The 24,947-nt window shown below is 34.7% G+C and overlaps 1 protein-coding gene across 1 annotated transcript in view; it reads left to right on the top strand.

Moving 5' to 3' along the window:
• The window catches only part of LOC149083210 (RING finger and SPRY domain-containing protein 1-like), a 46,017-nt gene that overhangs the window by 3,061 nt on the left and 18,009 nt on the right, over positions 1–24,947 (top strand). Inside the window, exons 3-10 of the mRNA XM_089236406.1 lie at positions 981–1,306; positions 10,620–10,785; positions 13,687–13,813; positions 14,098–14,156; positions 14,594–14,660; positions 19,379–19,519; positions 20,738–20,748; positions 20,855–20,959. Coding sequence (XP_089092532.1) covers positions 1,089–1,306; positions 10,620–10,785; positions 13,687–13,813; positions 14,098–14,156; positions 14,594–14,660; positions 19,379–19,519; positions 20,738–20,748; positions 20,855–20,959 — 894 coding nt within the window. The 5' untranslated portion in view covers positions 981–1,088. The remainder of the gene's footprint in view (positions 1–980; positions 1,307–10,619; positions 10,786–13,686; positions 13,814–14,097; positions 14,157–14,593; positions 14,661–19,378; positions 19,520–20,737; positions 20,749–20,854; positions 20,960–24,947) is intronic.

The raw sequence follows: 24,947 nt of genomic DNA, 5'->3' as shown, positions 1-24,947 counted from the left end.
GGGATGCCTGTATCAAGTTGAAGAGACTTCTTCAAAGCCTCCTTCATGTAGGGCAAATAGAATTTGCTGGTAGAGTATGAAAGATCCCATAATCATAATTTTTTTTTTGACTGCAAAGATGTTCAATTGTTTAGTCTTATGTTTCTTTCACTTTGTTTTCACTTAACTCTTTGGGGCTAGGAGGGTTAAAAACTGTCCCATCTTTTGCTTAGCTTTTCATGCATGGTGGGGTATATTTTAACCCACTTCAAAGTTGAAGTTACTCATAGTTATACAGTTTAGTATTTTATTTAGTTTTTCATTCAGTTGGCAATGATATGCACCAATGGTAAATGGGTAAATAAGTGAAAAAAAATTATACAAATCAAAACGCATCAGTAAGTTGTGTGCTACTGTGATTAAGGTTTTATAATAAAAAAATTCTGTGCAAATAGGGTTTTTATTTTCTTTCAAATTGTGTGCCTCAAAGAGTTAAAGGTTACACAGTTTGCTTAATGTTTGATCTTTATTCAGTACACTGTATACTTAGCAAAATATTAATTAGTGCTGTGGATGATCGCATCTAGGAATCAAAGCTGCCACTCCAGGTATCTCAAAAACCAAGAAACATCAACAAAAACAGTAGTGAACAATGAGCATGAATACAGTACCTGAAAATGTTTTATTTTTAGTAGGCTGCATAAATAATAAGTTTTGGAACAGTAAAATGTTTTAGAGCAGCGGTTCTCAACCGGTGCTCTGTGTTGTGCACTTCCCAGGGGCTCTGTGGCCACTCGAGAATAATAAAATGAATTAATAAATTTGATAAACAAAAAAAGAGGCCTAAACGGTACCGCCACATAAATAATATACTAAAAATGGCTCAGCGAGTCAGAAAAGGTGGAGAACCGCTGTTTTAGAGTAATGATTACAAAAAAAAGAAATTTGAAAATTTCATTGTGTGCAATGAAGAGTGAAATTTGTTTATTTATTGTTTGTAGAATCAGGATGAAGAAGCACCAAGAAGCTGACGAGATCAGAAGACACTCAAACCGTCTTGCATTGTTCTTATTAATGTATGGAAACCTTTTGTGTGAAATCTACTGAGCATGGGACTTTGTATATGCAAGGATGATCAGTCACAGAGTGACAATGAATCATTTACTCAGCAAGCTCCTCGTACATCATCAGTCTCCTCAAGTTCCAGTGTCGATCATGGTCGGAGACGGCCTGATCCTGTCCATCAAGTTTGGGACTTGATGATATATTCTTCCATTGATAAACTAGTTTTGGAGACCTTAGACCTGATCGGCAGTTTAGTTGATAAGTAAGCATGGATAATCGCTTTAATTCTTGTTGAAATAATCAATATTGTATGCCCATACTGAGTTGGCCTCTGACCTTGACCCGCGAAGGGAGGGTTCGTTTTCCAAGTAGAGGAAATGGGGGAAGGAAGGAAAAAAACTCACTAAAATAGTGCTAAAGACGTCAATGGAAAATACCAACCTGCTCCTTTTCCCTGCGACCTTTTTACTGAAAGAAGATAAGTGGAATCGTCCATCGTGCATGACGTTTCATGACTTAGCCAGAGGCCAACTCAGCGTAGGTATACAATACTTCATCTTTGTGACAATAAAACATTTTTTTGACATTATTAATTTATTGTAAATTAAAACTAAATGTGTTTGCACTGCAAATTCAGTTCTTATGTTTTTGTGAGACCCTTTCATTCTGTCATGTTAGATTCCTTTTATGTAGGATAACATTCATCAGCATAGCATAAATTGCAGTAAAATTAAAAACAGTAAAACCTGTTTTTAATGGAACCTGTATTAAGCAGAAATTGGAAAAAAAGTCTTGGTCCTGTGATTTCAATGACAAAATATAGCCTACATTAAAAAACTAGAACTATACCGAACCTGTCCAACGTGGAAACCAAAAGGAAAATTGTGCCGTCTTAACGGAAAATTGTGCCGTCTTAACGGAAAATTTTGCACAAACATTATGAGTGTCTTGAAACTAAAGGATCATATAAAATGTTAGTACTCTACCAAAATTTTTTATGCAATCTTTACTTTCCAATGTGACTTCTGTATCGACCACCTCTACATCAGCAAACACTGTTTCCGTTCGTGATCTGTAGCAAAGCAGTTGCTTCCTAAAACTGTGAAAAAAAAATTATGAAAAAACAGGATTTTCTATGGGAGGAATCAGTGTAAGGGTTGGATTTCCAAATGATATACAATGTAAGACAAAAAATTATATGCAAGGTGCTTTTCGTGATCGCAGGGCTGTAACTAGAGGGAGGCAAAGGGGCTCCCTCTGAGCAGAGGATTGCTCAGGTGTCAAATTTTAGGTGAAAACAGAATGTTGCCCTCAAAAATCCTAGTTACAGCCCTGGTGCTTAGGATTTGAATAAACATAGACAACAATGTGACAACATAGACATAACTGATATTGACACTCATTAAAAATTTTCGAAAAGTCAAAAAAGAATTTAAATTCAGGGTGGCTACCATCACGGAAAAGTCACGGAATGAGGAAAGGGTCGTGGAAGTCACGGAAAAATCACAAAATTTGAGCGAAGATCAGGGATTTTTTACTGATCTTTTTTTTCCTTGAATCATTTTTTTCTAGGGCACTGAATAATTTTTTTTTTGTCTTTCCTGTGTTTCTTTTCTTTCTTTTGCTGGGTGGGGGATGGGTAAACAAAAAATGAAAATCATAAAAAAGTCATCTTTCAATGTGTATATTTGGGCAGGCATTATGGTAGAGGGAAAAGCTGTTTAGCTGGATGAACAAAAAAAAGGAACTTTCTTTGCTTGTTGGGACCTTCCAACATCTAATATTTCTCTGAAGCAGTGTTCTTAAAATCATGGACTGCAGACCTCTTGGGAACAATATTGGTTTAAATTATAAGAAAGGACTAGCTATAATACCCGGCGCTGCCCAGGTTTTCTTTAATGAGGCTTTTTGGATCACGTGATATCTCCCTCTTTCTTTGAAGGACATGCAAACCGTGTCTTAAGTTAACCAATGTGGCGACTTCAAGAAACGTAGAAATGAATATATATATATATATATTTTTTATATATATATATTTTTTTAAGGGCACTAAGTATTTCGATCCCCCCCCCCCTTCCTTGAACTTCAAGTTATACACATCTGCCTGTTTTAGCTTTCGAAAATGCTTAATGAAAGCTGTGGAATTTTTTCGATTTACTTTTTACTGGCCCATAATTAATTTTAAAATATCCTAACCCACATGAATTTATGCAGTTGAATGGTTAAAAGACAATATGGAGACATTAATTTTCATGCTTGAAAAGATACAAATAAAATGTTGAAATCAATATTGCATGGATATCCAACTGAAAAGTAGGTCCTGCTAATTATTTTATATTTAATTTTCTTAGCTTCATATATCTCTAAGCGAACTCAATATTTAAAAAATTTAGAATTCAATACAATTTTGAAATCATTGTGACAGGAAACCCCACCAAATTTCCGCAATTCTACAGTAAAATCTGCAATTTTAACACCAATTTCTATGAGGATCACCCTTTTCCTAACCCTCAAAGCGATACTGATGATGATTATGACGTCTATTCAAAAAGCCTCATTACTGGGAGTTTTGAAAATGTGGCAAAGCATTATAAAGGCATAAACTATTATACACATACTGGACTGGCAGCGTTAAAGAAGTGACAAACCATCGTAAAGGCATATACACGTCTTCTAGGGAACCACGGAAATCAAAGTAAATGTTCTGAAAATGATTGTTGAGGCCAAAAACCATTGTTGTCCCACAGTTTTTTGCCCATTTGGGGCATTTGCCCAGCTCTGATGAAATTTTAAAGTAGCCTATCGTTCAAGTCGTGTCCCATTTGGTATATATGCAAAATTTTTCGATGATCGATCTAAAATTATATATTTGTATAGAGAACATACAGACAGAAAATCAATTATATATATAGATATAGATATGACCTCCCACATCGTGGAGCAGGGCCTCTAGGTTGTGAACTTTGGCATTTCCGCAAATCCAAAGTTTTCACGGGAAAGGGGGTGCTCTATAGTCAATTTATAGCACAAAAAAAAACAATGATGGTAATTGTCCCAGACCTCAAAGCTACAGCTCGGCCCTTGTGAGGGCCACAAGAAGAACACCATTTTTTTTCCGTGGAGGAAGAAAGTTGTGTTTTTTGCAATTATATCCTTTTCTTTTTTTTTATCGTGCCGATCTTTACCAACTAGCTATAGTGAACGACAAAATTGTACAGTATGGACATGTGACGGAAAGAGACAGTCAGAGAAGAGACACAAATCTCAGACTAGAATAGGGTCTGTGATCGAATTGGCGAATTGTTTGCCATTAATTGTTTCTCCACGTAAAAGTGTGCATCGCAAAAAAGGCTGTCAGTAGGATTTTTGCCGGCCCCACAATCCTAAAATTCAATTACTTTATAACAGTATTCTTTGTTCCTACCTAAAACGACTGCCCCCTAAATTTGCAGTTACAGTTGCCCTCCATCCCGCCCCCTTTAGTCGTGGCCAGCTTGACATAATATAATTGATTTGTCCCCAGTCAATTACGAAAAATTGATGGCAGGTGGCAGCACTACACATAACAAACTTCACGGAAGGTTCACTACACACACACATTCCAACATGTACCAATTCGTTAGAAGTTAGAAGCATGTCTGGTTTAGCAGTAGTCAATTACAATAAAGCTATACAAATTCGAGTTTGCAATCAAATTACATATTTTACAATATTTGAAAGAAAATACAAAGAGAAAGAAAAAATTATGTTTGAATGAACACGATAGAACAGTTAATTAAACTTGAGATATTGATTTGTGCACCTATTTATGCTTTGAAATGCCAAACTTTGAAAATCTGCTAAACTATTCTGGGAAGCCGTCGATGAAACATGAATTAGGCAAGGGAACCACTGGAATACGGTGACAAGCTTGCGATCTAGGCCGACGTCGGAGCATGACGATAGAGCTAATAACAAGCGTATGCATGATGCGTATACTCTTTGAACAGGAGGGATGTGGTTGTTGCACACCATGTGGTTGACATGGTGTGCATGTTGATTGGAGGGTGGAGCTATCTACTTTTGCCCTGCGCTTATGCAACAATTTTTTGTGGATGGTGGATTGCCACCTCCCCTACCATTTATGCTCCTGTATAATGTAGCCAAGAAAACAAGTTTGATAGCTTATGGGACAAGAACAGAAACTACTACTCGTGAAAGCAATGTTCTTGTATGATTAGAAATCTGTGACTGCAACTGGTTTGTGTATAGGTGAGATATTAAAAAAGAAGCAAATGTTTGTTGTATTTATTTACGATTCCCATGAAGTACTTGATCATGCATGGTGCGGGCCCACCTTACACTTGTAAAAAAATTGGTAATCATTGGCTAGCCAAGACCAGCGGGCTTTTCAGGCATGTTAAATATTGATTCCGGCATGTATTACTGCAAGTCACATGCCTGATGGGCATGTAAATTTTTGGAGATTTGTCCAGCCCTGATCTAATACCAGGGGGAAGAACATTTGGCATTTCATTTGACCGTGTGAATAAATTTTATATATGTACCCACTTGTTCCAAATAGGAATTGATATCTAAAAACTTTAAATGATCAGCCTGGTGGCTACCCAAAAGTAACAAAATAGATGCAGACCTGAAAAAGATTTTAAAACTATTTGAAAGTATTGAATTTTATCGATTAATATGTGATATATACGAATGACCTAACAGCTGAGAAGGATAATATATGTATGAACATGATGTTCAGTTTAACAAGATTCGCTGGGACATTGGAGGTGTTTCGAAGCAGTGAGTGCTCACTCGTCTTGAGCCTTATATATGGGAAATTTCAATTTCTGAATGAATTCTGGGGTGCTGAGACATATGTCACAAATTACCATGAGTGCTTGAACACCCACAGCACCCCTGGTTTCAACACTACTAAGGACTGTGTTCTAATTCTCAGTTGTAATTGGCTTTACTAGGTTTCATTTGAATAAATCATTGTGGGCACAAAATGACTCTGGTGCTGCAAAAATGAACAAATTGTAAATTTTCTCAGTAATAAAACTCTGATAAAGAAATTTTATTTCTGTTTATGCTGTAAGACAGTGCTTAATATGGGGGGAGATATATGGGAACATATATGAAGGGGTTGCAGGCACCCCCTCCCCCCGAACATCAAGAATTTATACAGTTGATCAAAATACACATTTGTGTATATTCATCATCATCATGACCCGCGAAAAGTAGCAAAAAATTAAAATTGATTTCTTATCATATGTTTCTATTATGTAAATTCACTTGTGTTCCCCCATTCTATTAACGCAAACCCCCAGGGATCGCGACTCATAGTTTGGGAACCACTGATATGAAAAACGGTCCAGCATGGTTCATTTTGTGGAAAGAGAAAAGTCACTAAGTTTTGCTTTTAGTATGTGTTAGACACCCTGTAAATGTCGTCATTTTTGAAAAAAAATGTAGGGTGAATTTTCATACAGATGCTGTCAAAACCTTGAAAGAACTACAGCAAAACCGTTTGAAACCGCAGCAAAACATTTCAAAGCAAAACTGTTTACTGAAAGTCAGGTAGCATAGGGTGGGAACTGCATATAAAAAAACTCATAGACTATTGGAAAAAATGTGAATTTATTTATTTACAGTACTGTTTTTAATTTTTTTATTCACTATTCAGGGATGAAAATAGTTAATGTATGTAATGTGGGTGCACTATACAGTCAATCCCGCTTATAAAGTTTCCACTTAAAAGGTTTTCTGCTTGAAAAATTATTATGAATAATTAGAATTGACTTAATTTCATGGTACTAACTTTAATTCTCTTCCCATTTAAAATGTTTTTCCACTTACAATGTTTTCCCATGATGGTTTTTCAAAAACGTTATAAGCGGGATCCGTGATATACATAATGTTAAAGTAAATACAGACGGTTCTCAACTTTTGCACATAATACTTAAGATATGCATTCTCCATTGGGATCACATTCTTCCACAATAGTCACAAATTTGTCAAGATGCACGAAGGTTTCATTCATATTTTTGACTATCAGTCTTGATGATTTTATCAAATTTTTTTCCCTCACTTTCATAGTGTATTTCATTTAACTCTTGTTGCTCAATTAAGTATTCATTTGACAGAAGTACTGAGTGAGACTCAATCAACTCATTAACATCTTCGTTGTTGACTTCCAAATTTAGTTCATTCATTAGGCTAACTATTTCATCTGTGATAGTTTCTGCAGAATTTATAAAATCACCCATCATTTGTGGGCATAATTGTTTCCAGGAACCTTTCATTGTTGTCTTTTTTATTTCTGTCCATGAGTCTCCAATATTGTTAATTGCACATATTCCATGTATTATAATTATTCCAAAAATTTCTTAATATAAACCCACCTTCCCCGTCAGTTGTCTTGATTGCCTGATTCATTATTGTACTCATATAATATCGTTTAAATGTAGCTATCACAGTTTGGTCCATAGGCTGTATGAGGCAGGTATTATTGGAAGGAAGAAACACAACATTGATTTCTGGGTGTAAATTCTGCTGAGATTTGGGGTGTCCTGGAGCATTGTTTTAGATTGAATAACGCTTTAAATTGTAAATTTTTATCTTTACACTATTGCTTAACTGCCGGCACAAAATGAAAAATTAACCAATCTTCAAATATTATCGACAAAAATCTTTAAAAAATTTAATTTTTAAAATATGTCAAAAATAGTAAATTGTGCAAAAGTCGAGGGTGTCACCTGTATGTATTTTAAAAAGAATAATATACCATATCAAGTTATAAATATTTAAATATTACTTTTCATTTATTTTATCTATTTTTGTACTATTTACTTTATTTTCAATTACTTTATTTTTATTTTATTTCAACTACATAAAAGATCCTTACATAATTTACACATTATATCAATTGAACCTTTATTAAGCAGAAACCTGTGTTCAACAGAAAAAGTTTTACTGTATTAATTAGAAGCATAGCTGGATTGAAACAATCACATGAGTAGAGACCTAAAATTCTTGATAATAATCTTTTGGAGAAGAAAGGGCTAAAAGGACAAATAACTTCATCTTAACTTTAACTTGCGAATGAATTTTTAAAAATTATTTATAAAATGTTACATGTTTGGGAATAAGTAAACTATTAACTGGTTTTTTTTATAACTGATTACAAAGCATAAGTGACTTAATTTAAGTTGAACATCCCCATTCTCCTAGGGGGTCATTCGAGAATTATGTCAGTATTGAGGGGGGAGGGTTTATCGATTTGCTAACTCTTAATAATAGTGGGGAAGGGAGGGGGGTTTGGATGAGATGCTTACATCATCAACTACCCTTTATAAAAATATTAAATATTCTTAATCCCATCTTACTCAGTGCGCCAAAAATTAGAAAAACCTTTCACTAGTTTGTGGGCACTTGAACTAGCATTCTTTTTATTAATAAGTCCCCTACTGAGCCACTTTAGTGATCTCTAAATGTTTCGTGGATCCAAGTGATCTGTAAATGTATCCAGGCTGCTCAAGTGCTCTGGAACTGTGCACACATGACTCAAGTGATTTGTAATTATGCCAGGGATCACTTAGTACCACAGTACTTGGGACCACAGTAATCTAAGAATGTGCTGTGGGTAACTTGAGTGATGTAGAACCATAATATACCATGAGTATATTGAGTATATTCCGTTTATAGCCACGGAATCTATTGGGGCTGTTTCAATGCTTTAAAACTGTTCTACATGTCACTCAAGGGATCTCTAAATGTGCAACAGATATCGTTTAAGTGTGCTATAACTGTGTCGTGGGTCACTTAAGTGATCTGTGAATATGCCATGCGCCTACTTGAGTGATCAGAGAATGTGCCACGGGCCACTTAAATGCTCTGGAATTGTGCCACAGGGTCACTTAAGCAATCTGTAAGAATGTGCCGCTTAGTTCATTTTTACAAAATTAGGTTTGAGGAGGCAGGCCACATCAGATAACCCCCTATGGCCACATTTGGTCCGTGGGCCAAGGGTTTACCATTATATGGCTTAGAGGGTGGGTCACACTGAATTTATTTTAAAAAAATTGAATTTTTAGCCTTCAAATAGCATTGAAATTAATAGAAATCGATTATAATAACATATAGAGTATTTTCTTTCAAAATTTTAATTTTTAAAAAAAATGTTTTTTTGCATTAAAAAAATAAATTTTTGATTGGCTGTGGGAGTTACCCTTCCCCCAGGTATGCCTCTGATCCCACCAATATGCGTTAGGAGGTGGGGGCAGAGCTGACAAAATTTTGTTGATGGGGGGGGGGGGGTAAATGGCTAAAAATTTACTAACGTAATACTTGAACTATCCCTAGGACACAGAACTGTTCTCAATGGGCACTTTGATTCTAATTATTCATAATAATTAATTCTTGCATTCTATAGGTTAAGATTTATCTACCGCATGTCCAAAAAAATTCATGATTTGCCTAGTTTTGTGAAATTTATAACAATCTGGCAATCAGTATGGTTGTCAAAGCATTTTTTCTGAAATTGAGAAAAGCATGCAGAATATTCCGTTAACTTCACTCCTGAAAAATTAAAAGAAAATCATACTTGTGAAGCTGTGTAAAAGAAATAAAAGCTATGACACTCTAAAACCTGTCCACCATGCTTTGATATTTTGGATCCTACATTTCCATTGTGTGAGTTTAATCAAAGATAAGCATGAATCAGGATTCATTCACCACTTGGTAACAAACTATGGAAGAAAGAAGAAGGAGTTATAGAAGTTCTTTCAAAACTTCCTGAATATAAAAAAATGGGACTTTCTTGAAAAGTATAATTGTTTTAAAAGAAAAAAGAATATTCCCAGAATATTCATGTTCTCCAAGAATATTCTCACCTAACATCCCGACACATGAGTAATTGACGGGTAGAGAATCAAAGTGATCTAAATCACCTAAATACAATTTTTCATAACAAAATTCTTTCCTGAAAGATCCCAAAAATCCCTTTTCCTCGAAATACTTTTTTTGCTTATAAGAGACTTTAGAGTCCAAAGCAGTGTTTCTCAAAGTATGCATCTGGTCTCCTAGTTGCATAACCAACCTTTGTCTGAAGTATTGCAGTGAGCTGGAGACATCGATTTGTGTGCTTTGGTTTCTTTTATGTGTATCAAGCTACTGGAAAAACCACATATGAACCATGAATTGGGCGAGGGAGCCACAGGTGACAAAAGTTTCAGAATGACTGGTCTGAAGTGTCTTATAAGCAAAAATTCAATTAAATGAAAACTGATCTTTTGAGATCGATCTTTCAGGAAAGAATGCTTTATTATGCAAAGTTGCACTCCAATCATTTAGACCACTTTGGTTCTCAACGCTTCGCTTGTACGTTTGTGAATGTTTTTCTAATATGAAAGGCATTTTGATTGTGCTTCACTGTTGCTGTTAAAAGGTGAAATAAAACTAAAGAATCGAATTTCGAAGTAACAATCATTTTAACCATATTATAATTATATGAAGAAAAAAATTTCCAGTACAAGCCAGTTTTTCTTGTGAAATTAAAAGTTTTTTATACATCATTGATTCCTTAGTGATTTTGAGCCACCGCCATCAATGGCGAAATTACACTTGATTGCTGACAAACAAAAAGGATGGCTCGCTGTTGTTAACTCAATGGTCAGTGTAATTCCTAAGAATGATCCTTTGGGACCTGCTGTTATTACACTCTTACTTGATGACTGTCCTCTGCCTACAAAGGTAAGCTGGAGAAGATAATTCTATGTATTAAAATATTTTATTCTGTAAAGTGTTACATATTTTTTTAATTTTTAGGAAAAATTGTTAACAAAGGTGGGTGATTAAACACTAATAAATATTCTTTCAACTTGGAACATCTGCATGTTTTTTACATTTATCATGTTTTGTAGAAATAAATTATTTTGTACTGTGCTGCGTATTTTAAAATGTTATTGCTATAAATACAGTAAAACCCCTCTTTTGCAGACATGTGGGGCAAAAAAAAGTTCAACCATATAAGGGGAGGAGGGGGGGGGGAAGAACAGTAGAAAAGAAGGGGTTTTTTTTTTTGAAGTTCTTGAAATAATTCATTTTAAAATAAACCCAGTTTAATACCATAAGTCAGGGTTTTCCAACTGGTGTTCTGCGGAACCTTAGGATTCTGTGAGAGCTTTTTTGGATTTCCACAGAATCAAAAGGGACAGAACCCTTAAAAATTCTGAAACCTGGATACCTGCCCCCCCCCCCCCCATTGAAAACAAGAAACCCTTTTCTTTTCTATATAAGGTTAGTTTGTTATCCATGAAGCAGAGAAGGTCCGATGAACAAACTCACTTTTATAAACAAAGGATATGACATCATGCAAAACAGAGAAGAGTTTTTCCTGAATTCTTTCCGCTGACTTACCCACCCTCGATTCATAACACTTTTTACTAAAAGTTGCTCCACTTGTGAAAGAAATTTATAGTTATTTGCTTATGCAAAGATAATTGTTTTGTAACTTATTATAATGGTGAAGAATGAAAAGTCGTACCCAAGTCACCTTTCGGGTAGGGTGTGACTTGGGTGCAGAGAAACAGAGTAGTAAACCTGTCCTCCCAGCCTGAAGGGGGACAACTGCTCTATTGCCTTGATATTTCACTTTTTGAAGCGTATGTTTCCATCTCATCCCTTGGAAATAATCGGACACAAGTGAAAAAAGTATCAACAATAAGTTTTGTTTTTATTAAAAATACAGGGAGTTATTCTTTTATGTCTACAATGTAAATCTGCCTAGTCAAAGATACCTGTTTTGTTTTTAATCTCTATACGTTGTATGGAATCTCTTTAATTAATTGGAAAAATTAATCTGATTTTCTGTGTAATTTTTATAATGCTTGGAGCCTAACATTTTCTTACATGTTCATGACATCTGTACAAATGTATGCACCTGTCACAAATATAAAATGCTGTCCTCAAGTCACTCTGCAAATACTACAAATTTCATTAATTATACAACAATTAATTAACAAATTGATTTATTTAGATAATTTATCATCCACAGTTGGAACAGTAAGTATACATACCAAAGAGCAAACTTCTATTGAGACTAAGATCTAACCACTAAGTACAGTGAACGAAATTTTGCAATGTTTTTGCAAAACCTTAAAATGCAGGTTATGATAAAAGTAAACAGGAAAAAAATTAGGGTATCATTTTGGGTACCATTTATAATCATGGAGGCTGAACTTAGAATCACTTCTATTTCATTTACAGTGGCTATGGCATTATCTAAAATAAGAAATTTGAGTATGTACCCGTAAGGAAGTGTCCTTGGCCCCATACTTTTTTCACTTTTTATCGACAAACTCGATCAGGGTATCGATGGAATTACTAGCAAATTCGCAGATGATGTGAAGCTAATGGGGGTAATCGGAAATGAAAGCGATAGGGAGTTGCTCCAGACCAACTTAAACAAGATTGCAGCATGGGCAAATGAATGGAGCATGACGTTTAGCGTAGATAAGTGCATGGTCGCTCATTTTGGTTCGAACAACCCACGGTTCTCTTACGAGTTGAATGGTGTCACTATCCCGGATGCAACTAGAGTCACCGATTTGGGAATTCTCATTGACGAGCGACTTAAGTTTTCTGAACATTGTTCAGCGGTTGTCAAAAAATCTAATAGAATGCTTGGTCTCATTTTCAAAAAGGTCTCTTCGCGTTCTCCTAAAGTCATTCTTCCGCTTTTTCGAGGCTTAGTTCGTCCTGGACTGGAGTATGCTGTAAGGTTTTGGAGACCATACCTACAGAGGGACATAGACTTGGTTGAAGGGGTGCAGAGAAGAGCTACGCGTGTCCTTATTGGCACACGGGGCTTGAGTTATGAAGAAAGACTTCATTTTTTGAATATGTTTACATTGGATGAACGCAGGTGTCGAGGAGATATGATCGAAGTGTTCAAAATTTTCAATGGGATGGATAGGATGGACCATGAACTTTTAGTACACCGCCAATCGACTGCTTTTACAAGGGGACACCAGTATCGATTGGTGAGGGACAATGCAAGGTTATGGTGTCGCAGGGAATTTTTCTCCAATAGGGTTGTTAATAAATGGAATAGCTTACCCCCGGAGGTAGTAAATTGTAACACAATTGACACGTTTAAAAAGAAATACGATAAACATGTTGGGGTAAATCGAGAAGCTATCCATTCTTAGAATAAGACAACCATAAGTATTCTTTATGGGCATTGTATAATATTTTATCATGTGTATATATTGTTTGTAATTTGTGTTAATTGCATTTTTAATTGGGTTGCTGTATTTTTGAAACATATGACAACCATATTTTTATGGGCATCTTTTTATCAGCCACCTCGTTGGGCATTTTGCCTGTTGTGGCGTTGTATTTGTACCCAAGTCTCCGTAGTTTATGGTAGTATTTTCATTCAACATCTGATGAAACACTAGCGATCAAATAAAACTTAATTGTGTACATTTCACTTTGAAAGTTTTATAATAATAATAAGGCATCATCCTGGAGTAAAAACATTTTTTGACCGAAATTTAAAAAAGGACACAAAATTGTTAAGAGGAGTTTTACTGTACTGAATTATTTGTGGTAAATTTTTTTTTTGAAATTGTTCTTCCTCTCTCCCAGGAAACAGTTGGAAAACTTTCAAATATTTTCAGTTTGTCTGCAGAAACTGCCACTAAAGGAAAGAATGACCCAAGGCGTCATCGAAATATATGTATTGTATTGGGCTGCATCGCTGAAAAACTTGCAGGCAAGTGTTACAGTTTAATGAAAGTAATGAAAATCAGAAGTTTTGTTATTTAAATGAGAATCTGAATTTTTATTGTTCAAATGAAAATCTCTAGCAATCGTTTATTAATTTTTATCGTTTAAATAAAAATCTTATTTTTTATCTCATTCCACTTTTAAAAATCCCACTTTTTGATCAGCTATGCCAATGACGCGACAAACCTCTATTTCTTTTATCAATATGTCTACTTTTCTTCACTTAATACTGGTGCAACCTAATGTGAGTATTTTCTTACAATCTATTAGGCCCGAGCAGTGTAACTCTACTCACAAAAGATACATTGGATTATCTACTAACAAACCTGGTAAGAATAAGCTTATAAACATCATACAACAATTTTGTTAAATAATTTTTAGTGAAATTTCTAATGTTTCACCAGTCCGTTGTTTCAATTATATCATGCTATAAACTTTGTATTAATTTGTAATGTATATCAAATTTTTTTGCATTCCTAAGCAATTCAAGTATTGTAAAACTTTCAGTTTCTTAAATTACGTATTAGAATATGTGATGCAGAGCTAATTGAGACATATTTTCACTTATCAGCAGAATTTAATTGAAAGTTTTGTTATGTCATGATAAAAATAGGTTTTTTTATTTTATTGTTTGAGTCATACTAGTATAACTTGAAAATTTACTGCATGCATATTATGTATTTCACCACTCATTTGACAAACTGCAATTCCTATTATTATTTTTATTGTTCTGGTTCTATTATTAAATATGATGTTTATTTTACAGGATATGTCTTTCAACAGCTCTGTTATTCTTTTTGCAATGATCGCATTGGAAAAATTTGCACAAACTGGTAAGTGAACAAGTATGTAATTGGTAAGGAAAATCAGTATACATCAACAAATAATTATTTTTTATAAGTAAAATCTTACTGCATTCCATTGAATAGTGCATGATACATGCTTGTACTTCACAATGAAACAATAAAAAAAATTTTGTGTGCTTTTATTTTGCATGCGAAAAATAATACTCAGACAGTGAAATTTCTCTAAGATGGCCGCTCGGCATTCCGTAGAAAAAATTGTTGGCTGCGGAATAGAAATGTGTGATGGTAGACGAGACGGGAAAAAAAACATTTGGGGAGGGGGCATGTCAAAATAATGGTTTTCAATGTGACAAAAAAAAAATCTTATGCTCAATTTATTTACAGAAAATTCATTTTCTGAAAAAAAACAGTTACTTATTCCATAGAGATCATAGGTTATTTGTCTTGTTTACCTGGCCCCCCACCCTGAGGACAAATTCTGACTTTCTTTTAACAGCTAAGATCAACCATATAGCATAGCTTTTGTCATCCTATTTACAAATGTTTCCAATCTGATAGGGTCACACATAACTAGAAAATCCTATTGATCCATAAAAGTATTTATGCTGATGTGTAAAGTTTATAAGGTTATACAAATGGAACTATCAAGTCTTAACGCATTTTTTAAAAATGCACACAAGCTTTTTAAATTCTTATTTGTAAAGAAATGGCCTCCTACCACATGCAAAGACAGCCATATAATGGGGGTGATGTTTGTATTTATATCTATGGATCCTAATGCCCATTCCAAGAAAAACTGGCAGCGGAATATAGATGGTCACCTATGGAAGTTTCACTGCGGCTTGCATTTTTTAAAATTTTTGCAAAATCTAATAATAAATAATTTTTTTCCCACTGAGTAGAAGTTAAGGTTATTTTGTAAATTAGTGATACAGTATAACTGCCATTCTAAACGTAAAATTGAATATAGTCATATCCTGACTTACACTGCCCTGATTTACACAATTTTAGAGTTACTTGATTTTCTGTGAAAAATTCCTGGTTCATGAATTCAGCACATTCCATAAGTGCTATGGGATTATAGCTAAAGAAAAAAATATTTTAATTATGTGATAATCACAAAAGACTATATTTTCCATTCAATAAGACCGTGACCGTGAAACAGTTATACAGAGCGCCAGACCCATTTTTAATAATGGTCTACATCTCCTCCATCATTGTGACCACTATTGGCGTGGTCGATTAAAGGGCTTTGGATAACAATTTTTTTTTTTTTTATATATATTGCTGTATATATATTGCTATATTTTATATATATACACTGCTGGCCACCGTAAATGCAACACCCTAAAGGAAGCATGCAAATAATATGAAATTTACAACATGCATTACCGGAGGTGAGATATGCAAATGATTAGAATTTCAGCGCAGACGCACATCACGCGCGCCTGTGGCGCCACTTCAAAGCGCTATTTAAGGCTTGGAGATTTCGACGATTTGAAGTACCGCAATTGTGTTTTTCTTGTATTTTTTTCAAAAAAACAATCAATTGTGCCTCGTAGAAAACAGCGATCATCTTTTGATCAAGTATCCGAGTTCGACAGAGGAAGGATAGTGGCCTACCGAGATTGTGGATTATCTTTCAGGGAAATCGGTAGTCGTGTTGGACGAAACCAAACAACTGTAATGCGGATATGTGATCATTGGATGCAGGAGGGTACGATGGACCGACGTGTTCGATCGCATCCACCTCAGTGCACCACTTCACGTGATGACAGGCGTATTGTGCGTATGGCAGTGACAGATCGCTCAGCCACATCACGAACCATAGCACAACACATTCAGTCTGTACCGCATCATCCAGTGTCTGCGCGTACCATTCGACGCCGTTTAAAGCAGAGTGGTCTGTCCGCAAGACGTCCATTGCTTCGTCTACCCTTGACGCAGAACCACAGACGTCTCCGCCGCCAATGGTGCAATGAAAGAAGGATGTGGACGGCACAATGGAATGAAATTGTTTTTACTGATGAGTCACGCTTCTGTCTGCAACACCACGATGGTCGGATTCGAGTCTGGAGACACCGTGGAGAGAGGATGCTGAACAGCTGCGTTATGCACCGCCACACTGGTCCTGCACAGGGTATTATGGTATGGGGTGGTATTGGATATCACTCTCGCACTCCTCTAGTACGCATTGCTGGTACTTTAAAAAGCCAGCGCTACATCTCCGTGGTGTTGGAGCCAGTTGTCCTTCCTTACCTTCAGGGCTTGCCCACAGCCATATTTCAACAGGATAATGCGCGACCACACGTGGCACGCATTGTCCAAAGGTTCTTCGTCAATCGCCAGATTGAATTGCTTCCCTGGCCAGCTCGCTCTCCGGATCTTTCGCCGATAGAAAACATGTGGTCCATGGTTGCTCAACAATTGACCCAGATTACATCCCTAGCTGCCACACCATATCAACTTTGGCAACGCGTGGAAGCTGCTTGGTCTGCTTTTTTTTTTTTTTTTTTTTCAAACCGAGCACAACTCAGGTCTATTGCCATAGGCAATTTTCTACCTAGTGAGTTGTGCCGGAAGTGTAAGTGTGTGTACCTAACAGTCTGAGTGCGTATCTAGCGTTGTGTATGATTTTTCAGTGCTGCCATCTATATCTCAGAAGTGAAGTGAGTGATGTGTCGTGACTGAATATTTGTACTGTTTGTAGGTCTGTTACTCTCTGTGGCGAGACTTTTTAACAGGGAGATCGGCTCGCATTTGCGCCTCGAAGTTGGGAACCACAGAAAACCAACTTCAGCCGACCACCACTGTGGCATTGGTGGGGCTCGAACCCGGGTCCCCGCGATGCGAGTCCGTCACTATGACCACTCGACCACCACAGCGGCAAGCTTGGTCTGCTGTACCCCAAGAACACATCCAAAGTCCCTTTGAATCAATGCCGAGGCGTGTGGCAGCAGTGATCTCCAACAATGGCGACTACTCTGGCTACTGATTTTGGCAGGAACCACACTTCACAGAAGTCTATAAATTTAATCATTTGATGCTTGGTCAACATGTTATCTACAAAATAAATATTGTTGCGCTATCTCTTGTCTTTCTTGGTGTTGCAATTTGGGTGGCCAGCAGTGTATATATATATTTAATTACTGCAATTTTGCAGTTCCCCAGGAAAAGCTTATTAGACTTCTTTTGTCACTATTTCTTGCGCACTCTGTCATTGCCCGTAGGATCCATGTTAGTCAACTCGCCATATTGTCTATCTTTATTTTATTTTTTGAATCTTTAGATTTTCTTCCCAACTTCATTCATGTATCATTGGTCCTTCTCTTGTTCTTTTTTTTTCTCTCACTTTTCAATACCATTCAATATCAAAATAATTCTGATATTTTTCTCATTTATCATTTGCCTTCAATTCTATTTTTCATTATTTCTAAACATGAAATACAAAACATCTGCAATTATCTTCTAAATTACAAAAAAATATATTCTCAAAATATTAACACTGATTATGCAGCTATATGTGATTATGATTATACATAATAAAAATATTTAATAAGAACACCACATGCAGATAGCAGATTTTTAAGATGCTGGAAGTAAAAACTGGATAAACTGCAAATCATTGGCAATCTAAATGTCAGTAATTTGCAATCAATCTGGGCCTTAGAACCATTTGGAAACACACCTTCCATTTTATGTGTATGCTTTGGTCAATTTTTAATGCATTGAGTTAGAAATGATGCTATTTAGCATTTACTGACAATGCACACAGTCTCTTCATGACTCCACATCTTGCAGCAGGGCCCCTATGCTGATAATCTTTGCCGTTCCCCTTTATAGTGAATTTGTAGTGTAAAAAACAAAAATTAAAACAATCTGGACCCCTGACCTGAAGCCTCACCTGTCACTTCAATTAATGTTGACCCTCTTGGAGAAGTTTCATATTTTAATAGGAAAGTAATTCAATTCATTTAAAAAGTAATTCAGTAATGAAATTACCTTGGTTTAACACAAGAAGCTCATTTCTTTCAATGAACCAAATTGTTATCTAAAATCACTCCACATATGGCATTCGTTTATATATATTTTGAAGTAATTTGAAATTTTTAATGATATTTTTTATTATTATGTGTAGAAAAACCTGCAGTTTTGATTTTAGTTTTTTCAAAAAGACTGGTGTTTTTCAGAAATATTGGTTCCAGTCAACCAATATTTAATGTATTTTTATGCAGAATTACAACCCAGCTTACGTGAATTCGATTTGCACGCTTATCGTTTAACTTCAGGGTATTGCTGTATATTTCCGTTTATTTTTTTTCTAGTATAGAAAGTATTTATAGCCAAGATTACGCCTAAAGATGCTAAAATTTGTATATTAAATGCTTTGCCAATTTATATATTTTTACTTTATTTTTGTTTATTATTACTTATTTGTTTATTATTACTTATGCAGAAACATGGAGATGCAGCGTGTGTTATATTAGTAAAAAATAAAATAAACAATTTTTTTATACGAAGGTTTTTTTTATGGTAATTTTATAAGGAATAAGATTCTTTGTATTCAAGTATAATGCTCAAATATGATATTTTTCCTTAATTATAACACATAAATTTATGCATAATTGGATGCAATGTTCTTTACAATCAATGAATACACAAGATATACTTAGGTTATTTCTATATTAAAAATATTTATTAATTTCGTCGAGCACTTTGCTTTAACATATCATCTGAAATTATAGGTATTAACAAGCGAATGATTGATGAAACACTTAATTCAAGGAAAGAAAATCCACTAGAGGTGTTGGAAAAACTCGTCAGAAGTGATAAATGTATTGAAAAAGAAATAGGGTTTTGTGCACAGTGGAATTTAGATAATCTGTGTAAGTGTTAATTAGAGATAATTTTTTTTAACTTCCCTTTAATGTGCTATTCATCTTATGAAGAGTAGATGCATTTTTCATCTTTATAAACCTTTAGTTATCATTAATTTTGCTTTGACATACACTGAAACTCTAATTATAATTAGTGTTTCACTGTATACCAAAGTAAATCTAGTTTTGCCGGCCATAGTAAAATGTAATAGCAGGTTTCCAAACTGTGCTCTGCCAAAGATTTCTTAGTGCTCCGTGAGGAGATTGAACAATAAATACATTGGACAAAATATTTTAAAAATTTACATTTATTCCTGACTAAAGCTAGGAGTTAACTTCCTGCACCAATACATTATATTTTTTAAAACAAAAATTAAATGTTTTTAAATCTTTAGTTCTGTCATTTCTTTCGATATTGGGTAATTGCATTAGAGATACAACATCTGTGATGTCAACATTTGTTATATCTGGCACTGATAAAACAAAATATTTTCTCACCTCTCCTCTGAAGGAAATTAACTTTGTAAAAATTTTTGTTGGGTGCGTTCCACACTGTAAAATTTGTATTTTCCAACAAATTTGATCAAGAAATAACCAAAGGCTAGTAGAAGAAAAGAAATGGATATAGCTGAAGTTTTTATAGGAGAGAAGTATAGAACTAAAATTCAAAACATGAATTGTTAATTATAAAACATAAGTAGTTAAAAGCAAATGGAGGAGAGTTAAAAATTAGTTTAAGGTGAGTATTCCAATATAAAGTTGGAAAACTTCAAATTTTATACTGTTCCAAAATACACGATGTTCCACCATTTGTGAAAAATATTGAAAAATAGTGCTTGGTATGATTATGTACTTAATAGGGTTCATCAGGTGATTGCATAGATTATAATTACTAAACGACTTGCAGTGTTGAGTAGAAACGGCAAATATAAGAAAACAATTGTGTTACTAAAACAGGCCTACTTACAAAATCTCTGTCAAGGTCCCAGACAAAGAGCTAAAACAACATTCAGTTGCAAGGTTATATATTTCTAATCTCGTGCACTCCAAAAACATCAGCTAGAATGCAATACTATTGAAACTATTTCAGTGTTTCAAGGTTTACTATGGTCAAAGTACAAGTTTCCCCTATATTTATTATCTCTGTATGAATATGTATATTTATGATAAATGATTATCATTTTTAATGTTATTTAATTTTTTTTATCTCTTTCATGTTCTTGAAAGTTTTGAAAAAGGTATGTGCAAATTTATATGCTGTTTATATGTCAATATAATTCCAAATGCATGTAATAAAAAATATATCAAATAGACATTAATGCTCCTTTTTTTTATTTTCTTCAGGATAGAATTTATTCATATGAACGAACAGATAGAACAAATTTGAACTCTATACTCAATGCTGATGATGTTAGTGAATATCTGAAAATATCTGCTGATGGTCTAACAGTAAGTTTCATTTCGCTTCCCTCTCCTAAATTTATGGGGTTTTTTTTCTTCATTACTGTTGTTCATTATGGGTGTTGCCTATATTGCTCAATGCATTTCAGAGTCCTGTGGTTTGAATTACCAATCACAGCAACCAACTCTCCGTACCACTTATGAAAAAATAATTGTCATGAAATGTTTTGGTAGGTCATTTCAGTTCTAATTGAGGCATAAAAACAAAAAAATTATTTAGTACACAACGATTTAAGTAACCTGATGCTTGAAAGTTATGCCAGCACTATATGCTTACAATAAAAATGAAAAATATCAATTCAAATAGGTTATCCCATGCTTGTGCAGTGCTTTCATCTGGTAATTATAAAGTAGTTATACAGCTTTTATACTGCAAAATACCGACAGACCAGACACGACCCAGGCTCTGTCCCTCCCGGGATATAAGCCTTTTACCCGTGCGGGTTGGGTCGTGCTGATACTGCAAAATACCAACACCCAAAAATGTATGTAATAGAGATGTGAGAATATCATTCTCTGAGACTATTCTCCTGGATGTAGAAATTGGAATAATCTAGAATATTCATTTTTCTTTTAAATAATTTAAATTTTTTTACTAATTTTGTTTATATTGTGTGAATATAAATCAGTTTTCATTGCCTGAAATATTTACAACAAAACAATTTTTGGTATAATCACCCCCAATGACAACTTTTATGTTCAAGAATATTCTCCAGGTCATGAGAGGTTTCAAAAGTTTGGTTACAAAGATTTTAGAAACCTTTAGATTAAAACCTTAAAAAATTATTTTACAATTAAGTAAATTTTCAGAAATAAGTTCAAAACAAAAGAAATTAAACCAAAGTTGATTGATAAAGGAAGCTATACAATCACCTTCATTCTATGATACAGAGCTGTTGTTTTCTTCAATGTACATACACTTAAATTCTGTATCATTCATATTTCTGTTAAAGTTGTGCAAATCAGCCCTGTTGGTTTAATTTTCTTGCTTTCAAACTTTAATATTGTGGTGTGTACAAACTTCAATATTCCCATCTTCTTGAGGGGAAGAGAGACGGGGACAGAGAATATTCTTGAGAATATTCTCTCATAGGACTACTATTATAAATTACTAGAGAATATTCTTATCAAAAATAATTATTATTCTCAAGTTATTTATTGAGATTATTTATTATAATACATGTTATTGCATATATTCTTGATAATACTCTCTGAAAAGATTTCTGTAACTGAAGGATGTTCTCATCGAGGAGAATATTCTCTGGAAGGACTATTATTAACAACTTCAGAATAATTCTTATTATTTTCTATAAGAATATTCCCCAGTAATTTATGAAAGTAGTCCTTCCAGAGAATATTTTCAAGGATATTATGTGTAACTATATATTATAAATAATAGGAGAATATTCTCATCAAGAACTTATAAGAATATTCTTGAAAAGATTATTCTCAAGAATATTCTTGAAAAGATTATTCTCAAGAATTCATCTCTAGTATGTAAGGGATGTTACAGGGGTTGAAAAATTAATGGTACTTTAACACTAGAACGACAGGAATTTCCAACTACCTAGAACAATGGACAATAGTGATTTTGACTGCAATAGGGAAAAAATCAACATAAATTATTTTTCTTTACCGAAACTTCTTAAAACAGTATCTATGCATTCTCTTTGACTTATTTTTGCATTACTCTTGTTCATGTACCAATTTTTTGGAATTTTGGACAAAGGGGCTTGCTATGATAAATACCAATCATGTGTTTTGTTACTTTAAAAAGAGGTTTGGCTATGATTCTTTGAGCTCTTGTAATTTGTGACTTCATTTTCACTTGGCAGTCTACTGACAAGGTTCAAAGTATAATATGCTTGAGAAATTCTCATAGAGACTGCATGTGCAGAATGGAAACCTGTGAATAGCTGCCAAATCCTAAACAATTTAAAATATATACATAAGGTAGCTTTTTGATGCTCATCAAATTGTGCAATGAATGAATTCATTTTGTTGAAACACTACAACAACACTCATAAATTTCATAATTTCTGGCAGAAATTTCCTTTGTCTAGGATTGCAATTTTGTGTGTGCATGGTATTCAAGACCTAGATTTTCTCTGCTAACCAACTGTAGAATTATTTTTTTGCTCTGTCGAAAGCATGATGGTAAAATGGCTACCCAAATCATCCACCGGGTGCTAGGCTAGGATATTTGGTGGGACCTCCGGGGTCACACTCTATAGTTAATTTATAGTATGAATAAAATAAATGATAAGGATCATCTTGCCCTACCCCGAGCAGGAGCTCTGTTCATGGTTAAACTTGTGAAAAATGAAGATTCTTTTTTGTCGTGAGACATTATTCCAGTAAATCCAATACAGTAAAAATGCAAAGATCCATAGAAATGCTAAATAAATCTGATAACATATGACAACAAGTTTTTTGAAAAGTGTACCTTTGAATGGTACAAAATGAATGCTGGAGAAAAACAAACACCATGATAGAACATGTTTATCTTTCAATATTAATGTTTGCATAAGAAAACTGTCCATTTCAGCATGTGTTGCAATCATATTAGTTAAATATCTCTGTAGCAGTCAATTGATCACTACTATCATTCTAGGTAGAACTTTATTTTGCCCCTAAATCAAGAAACCTAGAAAATTTATTTTAGGAATTTAAGAGCCTTAACAAGATGAGAAAAGTCATAAAATTTCAACAACTTGAGATAAATGTTTGGATACAAATGCATGTCAAAGTAGCTTTGCAGTCAAAATGATAGCTTTCATCATTCTAGAATTAAATTACTATCAGTAACGAAAGGGTTAAATTATGTTCAGTCACAGTTGTTTGAAGATAGCAGTGTTTTGCCCCAATGTAATTGGTCAATGCTGAATAAATGAATGCCAAGAATATACCACTGGACTTATACTATTGCTGAGATTTCTTCCAGCCCCAGCTTCATGGCAGAGTCTGGAACAAAGTGTGTGTACGTAACAGTCTTAGTGAATATCCAGTGTTCTTTATTATTTTTCTGCCATCCATTAATTTTTTAAATTGTCAATGAAATGTAATGATTGAATATTTGTACCATTTTAGGCCCATTGTTCTCTGTGGCGAAAAGTTTTAATGAATAAACTGTGGTTCCCAATGGAAGATCGGCTTGAATTTGCTCCTCAAAGTTAGGAACCACAAAAAACTAACTTCAGTCAACCACCACTGTGGTGCTGATGGGGTTTTAATCCAGGTCCTTGTGAGTCCATCATTATAACCACTCCACAGCGACAATTAGTCAAGGCTGGTGACAGGAACCCCCTTAGCCAGAGTAAACCTTTTATTTATTTCTCATTGTGTAACAACCCAGACTAGCAGTCTGCTGCTCTGTTTTGGTGAGTTTTTACCGATTTTTGTTGTTTTTTCTTGCCGAACAGGCCTTGTGTGCTGCGGTTGGTTTGACATGCCTTATGTGTGCTGGTTTTTTGATGGTCAGACGTGTCCTGTATTTGGTTATTTGTCCATTTGTTGCAACAAGCCAGACCTACTTTGTTGTGTTGTGCTCACGGATTATTCTAAGCTGAGGTCGTGCCGGGGTTCGTCGCCTAGCGACCAGTAACAGTGCATTCGATATTGACTCCGCTCAGTTTTCCTTTATCAATAGTATTTTTCTGAGCTCTGGTTGAGGATGGCCGATGAGTGCTATCTGTCGTCCTCCGAGGGAAATTCTTTCAATGCCAATTTTTATTAGTTCTTTGACAAGATGTGCTCCATTTTTAATGGCATTTGTGACAAAAATCTTCTAGAGTTGTTTCAATGCTTTGAAAGTGAACGTTATCAGGATATATGAAGATGACCATGCTACTGTCACCAGATGGTCGCTCCTGGGAGCCACGGCCTCCACCTCACTATCATCCAACTCCGACCTAACTGGTATCGCTGAAACAATCGAGAGAAACTTTACTAAATTCGAGGAGTGCTTCAATAAATT

This window comes from Pholcus phalangioides, unplaced genomic scaffold (assembly GCF_987345545.1).
Source record: "Pholcus phalangioides strain wild (caught in Gottingen) unplaced genomic scaffold, Ppha-v1.0 ptg000009l_1, whole genome shotgun sequence".
Lineage (NCBI taxonomy): Eukaryota > Metazoa > Arthropoda > Arachnida > Araneae > Pholcidae > Pholcus > Pholcus phalangioides.
This window is presented reverse-complemented; position numbering and strand designations above follow the sequence as displayed.